Below are 19,153 nucleotides of genomic sequence, written 5' to 3' on the forward strand. Positions count from 1 at the left end.
CCTTTTACTGATTATGAGAATAACTCGACCACTCACGATTATTTGTGAGTCCAGGGATCTCATCCCCCTCTCCCAGAAGCTGCTGACTCATTTTCATCACAACAACTTCTAAAGGAATAATATTTGAAGCCATAAAAGTATCAATATAAATTACGATTCATACGTGATTAAGTTTATGATGTCTATAAAACGGGGTTCCTAAAAAGACTCTAGTTTTGACATTTCGAGTTCTTGGGTACTTTTAAGCTCACAGTCAGAATGATTATTAAATCTACAGAACCTGTCATCAGAACTTTAGACAGAATTTTTTAAAATTATGTACCCATTTATCTTATGAGCTTGAAGTATCACCAAGTATATTTATAAATGCCACATCTGCTGAAAAATGTCTAGTTAGAATAAAATAGGAAACATTATCAATGCTTTAGGATAAAGTAAGTTGTTATGGGCAAGTTTGTAATAAAAACTAAAAATAAGAGCTTTTTTTTTTTTTACCAAGTTAGGTTTATGTTTAGGAACGCAAACCCAAACTATTATAGTGCTGCTTATTTTATAGTTCTTTTTCAGCTGCTAGGTAGCTAGCGGGCTGCTGGAAAAATCTAGCATTTTCCAGCTATCTAGTTTAAAGCCACCTTTTTTCTGTCTGTCGTGTTTAAAATCCCCTATAGCTAGCTAGATAGCTATATCTATATTACAGAGCTAGTTAGTTAGCTAGCTATAGGGGATTTCAATTGCTGTTTAAAAATTTCCAGATTTCTACCAAAAAACAGAAAATGTATTATTTAATCTTTCAGCAGGACAATGAACCAGAAACTTTTCCAGATTTTCCAGTCACAAAATGAACGTTCCTTCTAAAACTACCTCTGTTCCCAGACTGAAATCCTGTTGAAAGCCTTTTGGCTGAACTGAAGAGGAAAGTATCAGATAAGAACCAGGACACTGAAAGATCTAGAAATACTGCATAGAGGAATAGTCAAAGTCAAAATACATATTTTTTTTACACAATAACAGCAATAAATCTTCAGCAAATACAGTGTGTTATGTGTTTTTTTTCCTTCAATACTCTCATCTGTCTGCACATGTCCGTGTCAGTGCCAGCTGCTGCCACAAGGCCTGCTCTCAGCTGGACGACCTCAGGAAACCTCACATAAACTTAAACAACATCTTGCTGCATTCCACAGATCTCATGGCCTTAGCCAGAGGAGATAAATAGGACAAAAATGTCCATCTGGGACAGGACAATAATTTCTTTATCTGGCACATGGTAAGCCTGAGCTGGAAGCTTACCTGTGACATAATTAGCCACAAGGAAGGAAGGAGAGGAGCCTCAGGAGAAGATAGAAGGGAGATTAAGGTTAGGTCATATACTGATGTAATCAGGACATAAACAGAACAGAACATGTGGATGTTTTATGAAAACTGTGTTGAAAAGCAGAGGAATCAAGAGTCCAACAGGCAGAAACCGACGACCCTGAACAGAGCTGAACCCTAAACTGCTCTTTACCTTCAGCGCTGCTTTTTTTATTTGCATGAGTCAACCTTGTGAAAAATCCATAACTCATTTGCAAGGCTGTTACAGGACATATAATGTCAACAGCAAACAATATCTGGGACATCCAAAAAGCAAACAGCTACCGCCATTAATCTCCCCGGTCGGTTCACCTCATTAAACAAAAAAACAGTCATTGTTCATAACAAGATAAACAAAAAGTCATTCAACAGGAATCAATACAGAGCAGGGATGTGACTGTGGCAAATATAAAGGATAATAAGCACACCTGGGTGTAATCTCCACCCTGTTGGTGAACATAGCTGCTATCCTATCATCTGTGATCACTAAAGATGGAGGGATGTTATCCTTTAAGCTTCTGAACTCGCTGTGAACTCTGGCCACTAACACACCCACGGTACTCATCCACCACCAGTGCATTTCTCTGGAAGAAATCGTTCATTACGGAGCACTGAGACCCGACAACACCCACTCCCCGCCCTCCACTGGAGCATCAAACCCAGGGTCGCCAGGTCCCCCCGGATGGGGTTCTGGTGGCTGATGGGTAAGTCTTTCTTTCCTGCCTTCTGTTGCCAAGAGGAAATGAAGGGATGATCTTTCCGGCCTCCTCCACTCGTCACTCCCACGGAAAACAAACAGGAATGTTTTATAACCTGCTTGTTGACTTAAAGCAACGACAGGCGACACCTGAAACAAGGACCGCAAATAACGATTATGTTCGTAATCAGTTGTTCTATAGATAATTCTGATTAATAAGATTTTTCATTTGACCACTTAAGCATTTTTATACCATATTAGAAATACATTGCAAGATAAATATGAATAAATAGTTCAATTCTTTTTAAAGTAATAAAATAAATATTGTATTTAATAAAGGGTGATGACAGCATTCTAAAATAAAATTTACAGGCAAAGGCGATTTTATCTTAACTGAGAAATGTACTGTCTATGTATTTTGTAAAGTTTTTGTTTAATTACTGCAATAAAAATGTTGTTTTCTCAGCAGATGGCCTTTTTTTGTGTCCGTGTCCTATTAGCAAATAATCGATTACTAGTTGACAATTATTTCAATAGTCAATTAATCATGATTAATGCAATTAATCATTTCAATCCTGACCTGAACATGTTGCTGTTTCATCTTGCGATTTTAAATGATTTGGGTTTCAAAACCATTCAAATGTTCCCCACTGTGGTTGAAAAGAATACAGAGAAAGGAACAGGACTTAATTCTGTTGCTGCTCACTGACAATCAGCTGCCTGAAACACAACGCTGCACTTTCCTGTTGCCAACTACAAATAAATAAAATAATGTGACAAATACACAGCAAAGGTCATGACTGCCACGGTGCCAACTGCTGTGCAGAGCAGAAAAAAGGGACATTTTTTATTCAAGATAAACCGGTTTGTTTGTTTGTTTGTTCAATGCTGTCAAAAACATGGAGGATCACGGTTTGCAAACCAAAACAGCGCCACCCGTCGCTCGGTTTTGGGTCTTGTTGTTGTAAAACTGCAGTTTGGAAGTGAAGCAATCAACTCCAGGTTGATTACGCACAAACTGAACAGCTGAGCCTCTTATTTTTGTGCTAGTCCATTAAGAGAAGAACATCAGCAAGATTCTGCACGTAAACTACAACTAAAATTAGCAGATATGTACTTCTGGAGGTTTGCTTAAGTCTACACATGAAAAGCTGGATAATAAATATGAAAACACCTTTTAAAACTATATTAATCAATAGTAGCAGAAGGAATAATTGGCGCCTTTCTGTTCAAATTGCTCATATAATGGCATAAAAAATGGCTACTGGTATGTTTACCTTAAGGTTATACCATGAGAATCTCATATCAGTTTTGTTAAAAATAAATATTATCATTAAATTTGAGGCTTAATTTGTTCTAATAACATCCATTTATTTCATCCTGTAAAAAAATCCTTCCTTTTTTAAGCATCTGTGTTAGTTTATTAGGCTTGGATTAGATTATTGATTTAACTCCTTTGGGCTGTTCTTTGAACTTCTAAATCTATTTCAGCTAAATTAAATAATAGCTTATGTAAACGCTCAGTTCATTTAAGTTCGTTTGGATTAGTTAATTGAGTAAACTGCTTGTGGGAATTGTTTCAATCTGTGAGTCTATGTCATCCTTGTGAAAATTGTCTGGTCATTAAAATCAAAGGCAACAACTGACTGAACTAAAGGAGGATTGCTTTGAGTTTTTAAAATGTCAGTTTTTAATGTGCAGAGTATATTTGCTCAAATGACACTCTTAATTATAAGAGAAAATTTTGGATGTAAAAAAGTCCATGAAGTCATGATTCCCAAAGTGGGGTGCAAGTACCACTGGTGGAACATGGGTTGCATTTAGTGGTATAAATTATTTTTTCAAGATAAATTTCAACAAATTCACTGTAACAAAAACAAAAACTAACAACTGAAGCCAACGGCAGCAAATCCAGAGAACTACTTCATATGCAAGGTAGTCATTGTCAATCTTTCCCATTTCAAAAATTTACATTTTTACTTTCTGGGTAAGAACAGAGTCATAACTAAACCACATCCTTCAAAAATAATTAGGTAGAATTATTAAGGAGGTTTTTTTTTTTTTAACTTTTATTGCTTTCACTGAATAAAGCAGTAAAAGTAGTAGCAGTATTTGCTTTGGAACTGGAACTCCAGTTCCAAAGCAAATAAGTCCAAGTTCTTCATTTATTACTGGTCCAAATGCCTTTGTGCCAACAGGTAATTCTTTATAGGAGCGGACAGAAGTCACATATGGGGTGCCTCAGGGTTCAACCCTGGGACTCCTTTCATTTAATATCCACTGCTATCACTAACCCAGTTCAAGTAATAAGATTAGTTACCATTAAGATGTCACCAGGTAAACCTGAACCAATCAAAGCAGAAGATGCTTTGGGCAAATCAATATGTGGAGGTGCCATAACTTTCTCCAGCTGAATAGAAACAAAACTGAAGTTGATACTGAAGAGGAACGATCAAGAATCAGCAGCACACAGCTTCAGTTACCACAGCTGGAAACTGGTGATAAACCCTGAACCTTCAGAGTCACATAAAGACAGTTACAAAGTCGGCCTTCTATCAACTGAAGAACATTTCCAGAATTAAAGGACTAATGTCCCAACAAGATCTAGAGAAACCCATCTATGATTTAAATAGAAAGAAAGAGATCATGTACGCGTTACATTTTTGCGCTTGTTTTACACATATCTCTATTAAATGTTACTATACTGTGAGAACTGCAGGTTTATGGAGGTGATAATTGTCAGAAACATGTTGAGAACCACCTGCATGGAGGATGGCTTTAGCTTCAGAAAGAGGAGAAGGGAGGGAAAGGATAAATAATGGAGGTGAAAAAGCAAACATTATAATCCACCAACACCTGACAGACCTCCAGAGAAAATATACACACATCACTTTTTCAGTTCGTAGCAGAATTTCAGTTTAACTAATTACAGTTTGACTACAACCTTTGACCTCAGATGTAACCATGTTACATTTTTTTTGTTCAACTATAAACTAAGCAAGAAATATTTTATTTAAACAAAGAAAATCTTTTGTGGAAAAAGAAGATGAAAATCACTGTAGTTCCAAACCTTCCTTATTGAAAAAAAGGAAACCACTTTACTCATATATTTCAGGCTCAACTGAAGAAAATTGAAAAAATTAGTCTATTATTAGCAATAGAAGCATGAATTCCTTGGAAAAGCTTTAATCATCATTCAGAGGTCCAATCAGTCCAATGGCCCGCAAATGGTCCCCGAGCCACACTTTGGACAACCCTGCTGCTGAGGACATCAAATTGACTCATGAACATCCAAAACCACCAAACGGCTCTTCACAGAGACTTCCAGCAGAAAGAAGCACAAAGCCGAGCTGAAGAGCAACACCTGGCAGTTGTGTGTGTGTGTGTGCACACACACACACACACACACCCCTGCTCTTCCATCAAAGCCAGAACCACACCTGAGCCCCAAACTATCTACTATCTTAAATCTGCCTTTGCTCAAACCGAACAAAGTTTTTCTGTAGGTAGAAATGTGAATTGGGAGAGGAATGCCGGGTCTTCCCAGGGCATCATCTGGTTCTGGTGCCGGCTCCGCTGGTGTGGATTACAAGCACATATAACGGGAGAACTCGGCCTGACCCCTCGACTCTATCCCTGGGGAAAGGGGAGCTCCTCTGCGATGGGGGCCGGGGATCTAAAGGCAGGAGGGCGAATATATGCATATGGGCAGATTGCCGCCTCACATGATTAGAGTTCTTCTTCTATGACGGAGTTTGTCTGGGATCCTTTCAGTTCTCCTCTACTGCAAACAGGAAGCCCGTTTTTAACACAAACTTCTCTCTGCAACCAAACAAAGACACCGCTTCATAAATTCCCTGTGGTCTGCTGCGTCTTTACAAGAGGCTGAGTGAGACGTGAGAAAGCTGAGCAGGACCTCCATAATCATCAAAGTAGCACCAAAACATGCTTGTTTTATCTCATTAAACACAATAAGCAGCTGGGCACTTTACAAGCCTTTGAGTTTTACTGGCCTGCTCAGGATTAAATAAGGGTTTAACAAACGCAGTAAATATGAGGAAAACACAAAGCTGGAATGCAGAGACGATTTAAGCAGCAGCAGCAGCGATTCTAGATGGTTATTAATCAGCCCAACAATAAAAACATTCCCATTAAAACAAAAAACAATATAAACGCAACCATCAGGAACAAATAAACTAACATTTTTTCTTTTCCGCATCTCCTGATAGATTTAAAACTTTATTGTTTTTACTCTATGCAGATGCCTTACAAAAGTGTTCACACTCCCTGGACATTTTCAACTTCACAACTTGGATTTTTAGTTAGAAACAAAGTAAAGCATATTTTGGAAAAAGAAGAAAAATATCTGAAAAGTGTGGCATGCCATATATTAATATTCACCTTTTCTGCAGTTACATGCCACTTCTTTTGCACAACTGGTGATTTCTCAGGATTTTTCTTTGACTAGGCCATTGTGACCATCCAGCGGATAGGTGAAACTTCACCCAATTTCAGGACTGAAACGCTTTGCAGAATTTTAGTCTAATCTGAGTAGAGCACCTTCTTGAGTGCAGACAGGGATTATTATGGTTCTCAATAATTCATCAATGTTCAGACAACTCAGGTTTTTTTAGTGCTTGACCCTTGAGGCCTTCACAGATCAGCCACATTTACTCTGATAATCAGTGATGATGGGCTAATGCGCTAACAGTGGAGCTAATTATTTGCTTAGCGCTTTAGCATTTTTGATAACTTTGAAAGTGTTTAGAACACTTAGCATTCCTCTAAATAAATTTTTATGAATACATTTTAAAGCACTCATCTACTTGGCTGTTTTGTAAATATTCAGTTGATTAAATTGAAAATCTGTGTTGAAGTTTGATTATAGACTGCAAAGAACTAATTCATCAAGTAGTTAGGTATTTATATTCATGCTCTTATTTTGAAGTTTGTTTAACATGTGCCAAAATGGCTATAGCTAGTGGCTTAGCATTAGCTTCCATTAAATAATAGCATATTCTTTAGTGGAAGCTATAATCTATACCAACGTATTAATATTTTTGTATACTGCTTTAGTTAGCATGGATGATGCTTTAGTTAGCATAGCTAACTTTTTTAGCTGAGCATTAACACAGATTTGATTAATTCTGACTGAAATCAGATCCACTGAGCATCAGAGTAAAGCAGAATAGTTTGTCTGAATACTTTGTGTTGCTCAATAATGTAAAATCCCAATAAAATACAAATCCCTGTGTGACAAAGGCTGAGAAAGCTGAAGTATCATGAATACTTTTGCGAGGCAGCGTATCTCAGAGCAGGTCTCTGACGCTCTTACCTGTAGTATCTGCTCTGCAGGTAGGTGGAGCACACTGCTTTGGACACGTGGCTGGCTGAACCAAAGTCAATGACTTTGACCCTGTAGGGCTGACGCGAAGGATCCACCAGCATGATGTTCTCCGGCTTCAGGTCGGCGTGGATCAGCCCCAGGCTCTTCAGCTTCATCAGCGCCGTGGCGACCTGCTGGAGCACCGGTCTGATGTACTTGAGCGGCAGCGGGCTGAACTTGTTCTGCTTGAGGAAGTCATACAGGTTCTGCTCCAACATCTCAAACACCAGGCACGTGTGGTTCTTGTGCTGGAAGCACTCGTAGGCTCTCACAAAGTTGTAGTCGTCTGCGCTCTCTGTGCTGAGGCGCGCCAGGATGCTGACCTCGATCTGACCCTGCCGCGCGTACGATGGGTGGTTTTTTAGGATCTTGATGGCCACTATCTCATTGGTTCCCCTCTTCCAACACTTGACCACCTGGCCAAAGGTTCCCCTCCCCAGGAACTCCAAGACTTCGTAGGTGTTGGTCATGGAGCAGAGCACCTCGTGCTGCACCAGCTGGTAGTCGCCCTCGTTGTTGGAGCCGCTGTTCTTGGATGTCGCCGTGGAGGTGGCGGTGGCCGCTGTGGCTCCGCTGGTTCCACCGTTCTGGATCATGGATGGGCCGTGCTCCTCAATGATCTGCACGCTGCTGTTGTTGTCGAGCTCTTCACTCTTGCGCTTAAGCCCGCATCGCTGGTAGGTGTCCAGGAGGCTCACCGTGCTGCGCCGCGTCAGGTTGTGGACTCCGCCGCCGCCGCTACCACCGCTGCTGTCTCCACCGCTGCTGCCCAGCAGAGAGCCGACGGCCCCCGAGGTGCTGCTGGCCGAGGCGACCACGATGTGGCCAGCGCTGGCCGGGAAGATCAGGGTCTGCTCGTAGGGCAGGGCGGAGCCGCTGAGGCCTAGAGGAGCGCCACCAGTGGCCGACACGTTCTTGCTGCTGTTGTAGACTTTGCTATGCGTGCCGTACCCTGTCATATCCCAGTTACAGCTCTGCTCCACCTTCAGTTTCTTTACGCTAAAGAAGGCACTTGACTGGAGAGTGTGAGGGGAGAACACTTGCACTTGCGAGGCCATACCTGCAAAAAGAGGGGGAAAGAAAATGAAAGCGTAGAAGTTAGGAATCTGAAACAGGAGCAGCAGCTACGAGCTTTAAATAAAAACCGTTTGAGGTCAGAGCAGGTCACTGAAACACAGAAATATTCATTTATTTCAAACAAATCAATTTAAAAAATTGAAAAAAGAATAAATCTTCTTTTAATTCCCGCCTCACTACTATTTTTCAATATACTCTTACGTCAAAATACATGTACAAAATTCTTACATTGGAAAGGATAATTTTATACGATATATATTTTCTGCACAGAAGCAGAATTCAGCTTCTATGCAGAAAATCAAGTTTGTTCCAGATTTGCACCACAAATCTGGAACAAACTTCCATAAAACTGAAAAACTGAGTAGCTGTAAATTAAGGCTAAAAACCCCACCTCTTTAGAGTTGCTTTTGATTAATAATCAATGAAACATTGACCAACATATATGATGTGTATTTTTTTTTACCCCTCCAGGGGCTCTAGTGTCCCTTATATGACAGCAGGCTGACAGGAAACGGGGAAGGAGAGGGGGAAGACATGCGGCAAATATTGTCGGGTCCGGGAGTCGAACCCGCGACGGCCACGTCGAGGACTCAAGGCCTCCAGATATGGGTCGCGCTAACCGCTATGCCATCACGGCACGCCCATATATGATGTGTATTGATGATTTTGATGATGGCACTCAACAAAATGTCATTTTTGTCACTGGTTCTCAGTTTTGTTGTGGTTTTTTTCTAGTGTTTTTATGATGTTAAGCATGTTAAGTTGCCTTGTTGTTGAAATGTTCTATACAAATAAACTTTATGTATAGAAATATTTATATATTTAACTCAATCTTCCAATGCAACCAAAGTCATATAAAAATACTTGACATTCAAAGTATTTAAACCTCTTTAAAATGTTAATTTATCAACACAAAGAGGAGATAAATCACTTTTACCAAATTATTAGCAAACAATCTGAAAAGTGTGGCAAGCATTTCTGTTCACCCATGCCACACTTTTCAGATTTTTGCACATAAACAAAAAACAAACCTTGCATTATTTCCCTTACACGTAATTCACCTTTTTCCTTCCATCAATAAAATACAAAAAGTTTGCATTTTTTCAACAATATGTGTTCACAAGAAACTCTTACTAAGATTCATATAGTGCTGGTATTTGTAAGTGAAATAACACAATATTCAGTCAGGAAGTTCTTTAGATTGTTCAGCAGCTTTAAGAAGTGAGCAGATTTAGATTACATATTGCTCATGCAAACCACCGGCTCATGCAGAGGAAATGCCTTTTCCCCTTTCTTCCCATCTGCAGACTTGTGAAAACTACAAGAGCAGTTTTTTATTGGACATTCCACTGAAGCTCAGCAACACAGAATAAAACCAGAAAAAACAGGTTTGACAAATGCAGCTTTGAAGGAATCGTGTTTTCCTGATCCTCCCCAACCCTGCAGAGGCAATTATTGGTACACAATTACTCACTTAAGAGGAGGTGGAATAAGAAACTGTAAAAACAAGAAGGGCCACTGAACTCCTGCACAAGCAAGAGATCCTGAAAACAACAAAACAAAAGCAGAAGCGAGCAGCGAGGCTGAACTCCTGGGAACAAGTTGCCTCAGAATAAGCAAAAGCTTCTCCAAGCAAACAGCTGCCCAAAATAGTCCCTTCCTTTATCTCACTCTCTGTTTTCTGCAAACACACATTCCTTTGTAACACATAAATGATTATTACGACACAAAAATGATTATCCAAGGCTTCAACATGGAGACCTGAAATGAAGAGTTTCTCTCCTGTTCCCACAATACTCAAGTAAATACTGCAGCCTTCGAATTCTGTTTTCTGCAGGTGAAATTAGCTGCTGGGAACCTTTTTTTGTTTTCACAAATAATTAAACAGCCATAGTTCTTCCAAAACAGGACAACAGTTATAATAGTTGGGCTCCATTGTGCCGCCTGAGGAAGTCATTTTTAGCCTTTTCACTGTTGATGATGATTAATTGAGCAGGAAGCTGCTGCCCTCCTCTACACTTTGATTCAATTGTTTTATTCTGCCACTGCTGACCTCTCTTCCTCCTGCATTTTGAATTTTTTATTTATAGTTTGGCCCACACTGCAAAAATATATTTGCACCAACTATTTTTCTAGTGCAAAACTAACTTACAGGTAACTTTCCAGCAAGTTATAGGAGTTTGTTTTAAGTCAATAATTATTTAATATTGACGAAAAAGTTCTTGTTCCACTTACAACATGTGAAAAGAGTCTTATGAGTAAAAAAAAATCTGGCAGTGGAACTAGTACTTTTTAAAATCAATATTAAGAAAGCATTAACTTAAAACAAGCTCGTATATCTTGCTCAAAAGTTACTTGAAAATTCGTTTTTCTGATAGAGTGTGTAAAAGAAATTGTTTAGACAGCAATAATTGGACCCCTCATATTGAATATATTAGAAATAAAATAGCAAAAACCATAGGAATATTGCTGAAAATAAAATATTTAATAAATGTAAAAGGCTTCTTGGTTATGTCCTGTTTGTCATCTTGCTCAGAAATATGAGGAAATGAAAATAAAACAGCATGACATATTAGATAAGTTACAAAAACAAGGTATTAGGCTTATAAATGAAGTATGATCTCATGAGCCAACTAAAAAACATTTTATTCAAAGTAGTAATTTAAAATTTAGCAACAAAAATATTAGAAATAATGCATAAAGCTTTGAAAGAATCTTCTTTCTGGAATTTAGAAACTATTAAAGTTAAGGCAGAGTAAATATAATTTATAAGGTTTGTTAATATTTGAACTTGATAAAGAGAAAAGTAAAGTCTAGATGTGTTTCTGTTGTGAAAATGTGGGATGAATTTAATGATGAACTCAAATTATGTGCTTTTTGGTGAGTTTTAAGAGGATTAAGATATAGAATTATAAATTATATTTTATTTAACAAATAAAGTGAATCTGAATCTGCACCAGAGTATTTGAAAAGATTTTGTAATTTTGCAGTTTGACTCCAGTCATTAGTGGTCATCAGGTGTCAAACGTCTGAAGGACAGAAGGTGTTTTATAAATGAGGGCGCTTTAAATTAGACCTTCTTCTTCATACTTTCTGTCGGTTCTTTCCGTGAAATCGACACGTCTGCGCAGCGCCGTCCGACTCCTCCAGAGAAGCAGTGAAGAACGTCCGCAAGGCTATTAGGGTCAAGGCTCTCTGCTAATCACATAAGCCCTGAAGGCCAGATGTCACTCCTTGGATTACCAAGTCCTGCGCCTGGACTTTAACGCTAAAAATAATTTGAATGATGGTTTGCGTCAGAGAACGGTGTGACTGAGCGCGCCGGGAGGATAATCGCAGGCGCAGAGTGACGGACGGCCGGTATGGAAACTGCCAGGGTGATTATGGATGGCTCTGGTTTTATGAGGCTAGCCAATCTTTGCACACAAATTCCTGCTCAGCTCTGGTCACTCATTGACCCGCGGTCAAAGAGATGCTCACCTATGCAGGTGCTATGAACTGTGGCCGATCGGCGTCATATTAAACAGAAATAGAAAGCAAGTCAAAGCAAGTAGCAAGTACATTAAAATATATGAAAATAGAATAAAGAATCAAATAAAAAAAACTGTACAGCAGAGGCGTCAAACTCTTTTTCATTTCAGGCCACATCAAGATCAAAAATGTCTTTAAAGAGCAGGTTGTGGCAGAAAGTATTGATAAAAACCATCAAGAATTTCTTGAAGTAGCAGTATTACATATTTTGCAGGCACATAGTTTGATTTTATAGCACAATCAAGTAACTATGTTACCTTCAGTTATTATAAAAATGCTATAAATATCAAATATGACAATATAGAAATTTGACTTTGTAATTTAATGACTTGAAACTGGACCTCTGTCTTTTTAAGAAATTCACGCTCTTTCTGAAACTCCACCTTCAGGAAATCATCACAACATGGCTCCTCTATTAACCCTTTAGCAACCTTTTTACCAGCGTTGCAGTGAGAAGAAGTGAGATCGCATACTGAGCAGCTCCGAGGAGTGTTTGCTAGTTGCAGCTAGCTAGTCTGAAGGATCTGAGTGGCAGAAGCTCAGAAGCATGGACACTGCAGCTCCGCATCGAAGCTGCAGGATAGCTTTATGGCACCTTATGGCTATCCTGTAGCCATAAAGCAAAATATTGAAGGAATTGAAAAGATTTACACCAAAATGTCAAAATTTACACAAAAAAGACAGAATCCTAAATAATTTATTGAGACAGTTTATCAGCATAAAAAAGTTGATTTGGGTGTTAGTCATTAACCGCCAAATTTTCCAGAAACAGAACGAACTCTCAGAAAACTGCAAAACGGTTGAAACACTGAGTACCTTTAAGTCTAGACTAAAAGCCCACCTCCTTAGAATTGCTTTTGAAAGATAATATAATGTGTAATGATGCCACTTGACAACTGCTGTCTACAACTTTGCATTTTTTGTGTGATGTTAAGATATAAAGCATTTTGAACTGCCTTGTTGCTGAAATGCACTATAAAAATAAACTTGACAGAAACTTGATTGATTGAGTTACACTTTAAAATGTGTAAAACTAAAAATAACAGTGGAAATGCATGTAAACACTTACTGGGAACATTTATGGTTATAAAGTTTTAATCTACTGAGAGGAAGTATCTCCTAAAATGCTTTTTTGTGCACATCGTATGCAACAGTCTGTCACTGAAGGAGCTCCATAGAGTTCTGCAGCCTCTGTCCACTTGTTTTTGGTTGAGATGCCATTGGTCAGTCGATTTGAAATTTTCCCCCACAATAAAAGAAAATGATCTTGGCTGAATTGGAAATTCTTCTTTGAGAGAAAAGCTAAAGGTTTCTGAATCAGCAGCAGTTCGAAAGCCTGGTGCAGAACAGAGATAAGTAATTAAATGAACCAACCGTAAGAGGTCAGATGGGTGGAATGTTATCTCATGACAACATTCACAGGCAACAATGGGACCAATTATAGTTTGTTGGAAACGGACCTCCGGTTCTCATGAATCCATCTTCACTGAACTTACAATTCCAACATATTTATGATCTCAAACCCTCCGTGTGACCTGAAATCTATGCTTGAATTTCTGAACTCCAAAGATCCATTGTTGCACTTTTACAATGTTGGAACGCCTTCAGTAGCCAAGGCTTTCCATTTAGCATACCTAAAGGAGCATTGTGAGTCCCACACACTGCAATTAAGCATACCAGAGAGGCAGTTCGCTGCGTTGAGAAGCAGCATGTTGAAATGATAATAGTCAATGTTTTCAGAGAGATTACTTCTCTGTCAGGGGTTGGTTAATCTTCTTTTTGGGGAGGATCAGCGAGGAGTGTAAGGGTGAGGGAGGGGAGGAGAACGGAGATGTACAGGGAGGTCATGAATGGCCGCTGACGGCTGCTATTTGCTGTCTTTTATTAAACTCGTTTATATTAAGTTCCTGACAGAAGCACTGAGGACAGCTTCAGACGCCACTAAATATGCAACGTGAGCAAAAATAGTCATAAAAATGAACAAAATGGCCTCAAAGATCAGAGCAATTTACAGTTTAAGAAGCAGAACGATGCATAACTGTTTCACCGGAGGAACTGTTCAATGTTCGGTCGACAACCAGAAGAGATCGAATGTAGGAACATCAGCAATCACCTGGGAGACGCCAGACTCCAGTCTGTTCAGTGTCTCCAGGCTTAGATATATTTAAACAACTTCTTCAGGCTTAATGGCTACTGACACCAAAGGAAATACGCTAATGACCCCGTCTCTCTTAGTAGACGTCGGAGCGTCATCAGGCTTTGGAGGAAAAGGGGGGTTGGTCCAAAACGTTGGGTAATGAAATGACCTCTGACTGTCTAGACAAAGCATTATCTCACCCTTTGCTCCTGTTTTCATGCACGCTTTGCTTTCTGCACTGCAAAGCCTAAAGAGAACCGACCCAGATCTCACCTGATGCACAATGTAGGTCTGTGAGGATTTTAACACTTGCAGAATATGTATGGGGGAATTTTAGTGCCATAATCCAAGAACAGAAAGAAGTCTGAAAGCAGGATTTAATGTCTTTTGTTCTCAAAACTTGTAATACTTTTGTTTGCATATTTATTTTGAAAGACTTCATGTCTTCTCAAAACTTCTCCACGCACTCACACATAGTCTCGGGACTATGGCAAAAAATTCCTCCATATGTGCTAAACTGGTGTTGCAAAGATAAAAAAATTAAATGAAGCTGACCTAATAGTTGCCGAGCCCTGATGATAGAAGGGGGAACAGAGAGCGGAACAGATGGAAAGTAGAGAAATTAGAGCTGCACCGATTGCAGTTTGCTGGTCAATCAACAGCGTTTAAAAACCTGAATATTCTGATTGTGGCTGATATTGATTTTTTTTCTGAAAAGTCGCTAAATATAGCGACGAAGTTGTTAAGTTGGAAACAGTGGGGTGACTACTGTTAGATGTGAGCTGGTGGGCGGGTTAGCTGTGGGCAAAATGAAGTTTATCACAATATTTTGTGATACTATTGTGATAACGACAAATGTGACAATAAGAAATGTTTATTTTTTAGGTAACTGTATGCCAGCAATCATAGCCTCACAAAACATATCTATCTGTGAAAAGATTCTTCAGGGCAAAAAAAGTGTGATTTGTTTCACTGAACAAACAGCAAATTGTTCGTTTATTTGAGCTTTGTTCAGGACAACATTAGGATTAGCACACAACTCTTTGGGGGGAAAGTCGACTCATGTCATCTTTCAGTGTTTCCACAGAACTGGACATTATAAAGCAAGTTTGTTTATTAACACAAAACATAAACCAAGCAACAGCTGAGGTGAATGATTTCAAGATAAAATCCAGAAACCATGAAAACTTCAGCAAAAACGTGTTTCTCCAGCTCTGCCTCAATCTAAGCACTTTTCCTCACTTTCTTCTTCTCCTACTCTCCAATTTGAATTATTTAAACTTTTAACTTTATGAAGCTCCACCCGGTCTGGCGTTCTGTTTGGCTGTCATTCCTTCCAGGAGGAGGGAATCGGTTGAGATAATGCTGCCGTTAACTAGTCGTTCTCTCTCTCCTGATCTTAACTTTTTACTTTTCATGAACGTAGAAAGTTCTCCTGGTTCAGTTCTTCAGTTTCTGTTTGTATTTCCCTCTTCTCAAACCTCAGGTCGTTCATGGCAGATGGCTACATGTCATGAGCCAGGTTCTGGTTCTGGTTCTGATGGATGTTTCTTCCTGTAAAAGGGGATTTTTTTCTCTCCACTGTCGCAACATGCATGCTCGATATGAGGCTGTACAGTGAATGACTCAATGATTTTAATAATAAACTGAACTTAATGAACTAAAATGTTTGTATGATTGAATTGACTTTTTTGTTAACAACTTGTTGAGAATTAAAGCTGCAAAAAAAGCTGAATTGAATTGAATTAAATAAATCACTGTGTGATGTCACAGCCCGTTTATGCAAAAGGTTTTTGTATTTTAAGTGGATTTTGACACCAACTCACATCACAAACATAAAATGAAACAAAAATCATTTCCAAATGATTAACATTTTTTGAAAAAAAAAGTATGGGATGTCACCTTTCAGCTCCCTTTCCAGTAAGTTCCTCCAAAACACAGCAACGATGCTTCTACTTTATCTCTAAATCTTGTGTCTCAGTTAAATCAAGCATTTCCACAGGTAGAGAAAACGCTTTAAGGAGACTGAAGTCGTTTCTAAGGAGGAACGTTTTGTCCATAATGAACAGCTCAGCCTTGTCTGTCCTCTGGAAGGGAGCTGGAGTTACACGCTGCAAACTCCCTCCTCTCTCTTCTCTGGAGGCTAATATTGACCATCCTGGCTGCTTTTTTAGCTCTTTCATCACTGCTTGTTTATGGGGCAATGCATCAGACATTGCATTGCTGGTGAGAGACTGTCATGCAGGCTGCTGCTCTTTGCTCCACTTGGATCCAACTTTCTGTCCGTTCTTTTGCAAAAAGAAGCAACCGAGTGGTAAATTTGAGTTTAAGGACGGCTCCTGTTAGCTGTAAATGTGACACTCCCCTAACTCTCCCCATTCCTGGAAGCAAACAACCCAATATATAAGCTGCTGTGTTAGCTGTGAGATAACATAATTACTCAGCGTTTGCTACGATCCACATGCGAAGGCAGAAACACACAAGCTGCAGGTGCAGAAATATCCGTGCATGTAAAAAAGCAATACTAACTCTCTCATATTGATTTGAGCACCGATGTTTCAAAGCTAACATTTGTGTTGTACCGGTGCAAAAAAAAAAAAAAAGCAAAAAGGAGCAGCTACCATCGGACAACTGTCGGTCGATAAGGAGGGTGCTATTCACATCGTAAATGTGGCCATAAAACGGCTGGAGTGAGGAAAAACATGGCCGGTGTTTACGCTGGCAGGTCAGCCTAACCAGCTGCTGCTTCCCTGGGCTTCACCACAAACTTCCACCTCACTCGGTTAAAATGAGCAGCAAACTTTCAAAATAAGGTTCATATGAGCAGCAATGAGAATAAACAGCTGTATGGGTCAATAAAATAAATAAATAAATATAGGCCTACTGATGTAATATAGGCCGTATAAAAATAAAAACTGCTTTGATTTGATTGGCGAAATAATGCAACAGGCATGCAACTGTTTTCCTGAAGGTCCTATTTATGTGTCATTCTAGTATAACATGAGATATTTGTGGTTTATTCAGTCAAACACAATGATGCATACTGAAAAAGGCAGGTGTTGGTAACCCTGTCACAATAATCAATTAACTGCATAATAAATTAAAATTGACAGATAATTTCCATTCTGATGATTAATATTTTTTGAAAGGCAGACTTCATGATATAATCCAGGGACGTCCAACATGTGGCCACTTGAGATAAACTGAGTTAAAATAAAAAGTTGTTGGTTTTGCAGCAGGAGGGAACTTTGTATGAAACGAGTGGAAACCGCTCAGAAAGCATGAACGACCATAAACCACCTGTTAACTGACTGCATTACATCCACTGCATGCATCAAGCTGTGCTGCTTTGACTACGCTGCAAACACACACACACACACACACCCACACACACGATAAGCAGCCAGACTGCTTATCATTTACACGCAGAGAGAAACACCCTTCTGTTGCCGTTAGGACTCACAACGACGGCCGAACTCAACGCGCCGCACTGAGATCAACACGAGAACCACAAATAAGAAACAATAACCCAACAGTAAAAAACCAAACAAACAGAAAAGAGGCTCAGCAGAATGGAGGGAGGGAAGCTGAGTGGTGGTGAAGTGATCTGGTCAAGAGAGGAGCTGTAATAAATCCACTGTGTTGAGTTTTTAGTCGTAATCTGAACGATGACCTTATTTGATGCCGGCTGAGGTTTTCAAAATAATGGCACGTCAGTCAGCTCAGGACAAAACCGCATGCAAACACAAAATGAGATTAAATTATGCCAATGTCCAGCTAATTGTGTTTTTTCTACACTGTTTTTTATTCAGTTATTTTTCATTTCTGTTTCATTTGTTCTGTCCACTTCCTGTCATGATGAAGGATTATCTTATCTTAGATGTGTTAGATGAATTCATTTTGGGGAAAAAATGTTAGTTATCCATCCAACCTGGCCCAGTGTGGAAAAAGGTTAAACATTTTGTTAAATCAGGCATTGACGGTTATTAACCAAATTGTCTGGAAATACGAGTTCAGTTCTCAAGCCACACTGAGGTCTGATTTCTACTAAAACCGTAGAACCAAGAATCATTCAAGCAGAACCTTTCTTACAACATGAAGTAGGCTTAAATTTACACAAGAGAAACAACAGAAGATGTATTTGCATCATTTTTTTCTTAAAATCTTGAACCAGGCATAGATTTCTGTTTTGCATAAAGATGTCTTGATGATCTTTTGGGGAAAAATTCTCTGGTCGTTTTTGGAAGCTGTGTATTCTGCTAACTCTGCTGTAAATGTACCACAGCAATTCAGTGAAGCAAGGTGGTGGTCGTATGATGGTCTGGGCTGAATTGCTGTAATTTTTGTAACCATGAATTCAGATCTTCTCAAATAAACTGAATAATCAAAACAAATTGACCAAAACTACCCGGGTTTGGAGTGGCCTAGTTGAAGTCTGGAATAAAAAAAGATTCAGTTTTCATAAACTCTTCAGGGAAAAATCCTTTTATAAATCAAAGCTATGAATAAAAACAACTTTCTGTTTGATGAGACATTCAAATCTGTTTTCACTGAAATTTAACCTCTTTCTGGTGAACTGAAGTAACTGAATCTGAGAATAAAACTGAAGAAACAATTTAGATGAAGAAAACAGACAATTGGTGAATTTCCAGATATGGGGATTAAAGTCTGCTGCAGCATCAAACAGAAACAGGTGGAATAATGCTTGCTTAACAAATTTATTGTAATCAGATATAACACACGTGTTTGTGTCTTTCCTAATTCACAGCAACTATCTGAAGCTGCCACTAAAAGAAACCACAACCTCACCCAAACGAAACCCCAACAGCAGCAGAGCTAAGCGGCAGTGGATTGATCATGCACGGCGATGACATCACTTCCTGTATCATCAAAACACAGCTGCATTCACACAGCGATCCCATCGCTCCTCTACTGTAAAAATAAACAGTCTTGAAGTGATCCTGTTCTTCTAGAA

The 19,153-nt window shown here is 39.1% G+C and overlaps 1 protein-coding gene across 2 annotated transcripts in view; it reads right to left on the bottom strand.

The window, feature by feature from the left end:
• The window catches only part of LOC102224465 (homeodomain-interacting protein kinase 2-like), a 92,266-nt gene that overhangs the window by 61,715 nt on the left and 11,398 nt on the right, over positions 1-19,153 (bottom strand). For both annotated transcript variants that reach the window (XM_023345615.1, XM_023345609.1), the window contains exon 2: positions 7,383-8,493. In XM_023345615.1, coding sequence (XP_023201383.1) covers positions 7,383-8,493 — 1,111 coding nt within the window. The remainder of the gene's footprint in view (positions 1-7,382; positions 8,494-19,153) is intronic.

The sequence above is a fragment of the Xiphophorus maculatus genome, chromosome 2 (genome assembly GCF_002775205.1).
Source record: "Xiphophorus maculatus strain JP 163 A chromosome 2, X_maculatus-5.0-male, whole genome shotgun sequence".
Classification (NCBI taxonomy): domain Eukaryota; kingdom Metazoa; phylum Chordata; class Actinopteri; order Cyprinodontiformes; family Poeciliidae; genus Xiphophorus; species Xiphophorus maculatus.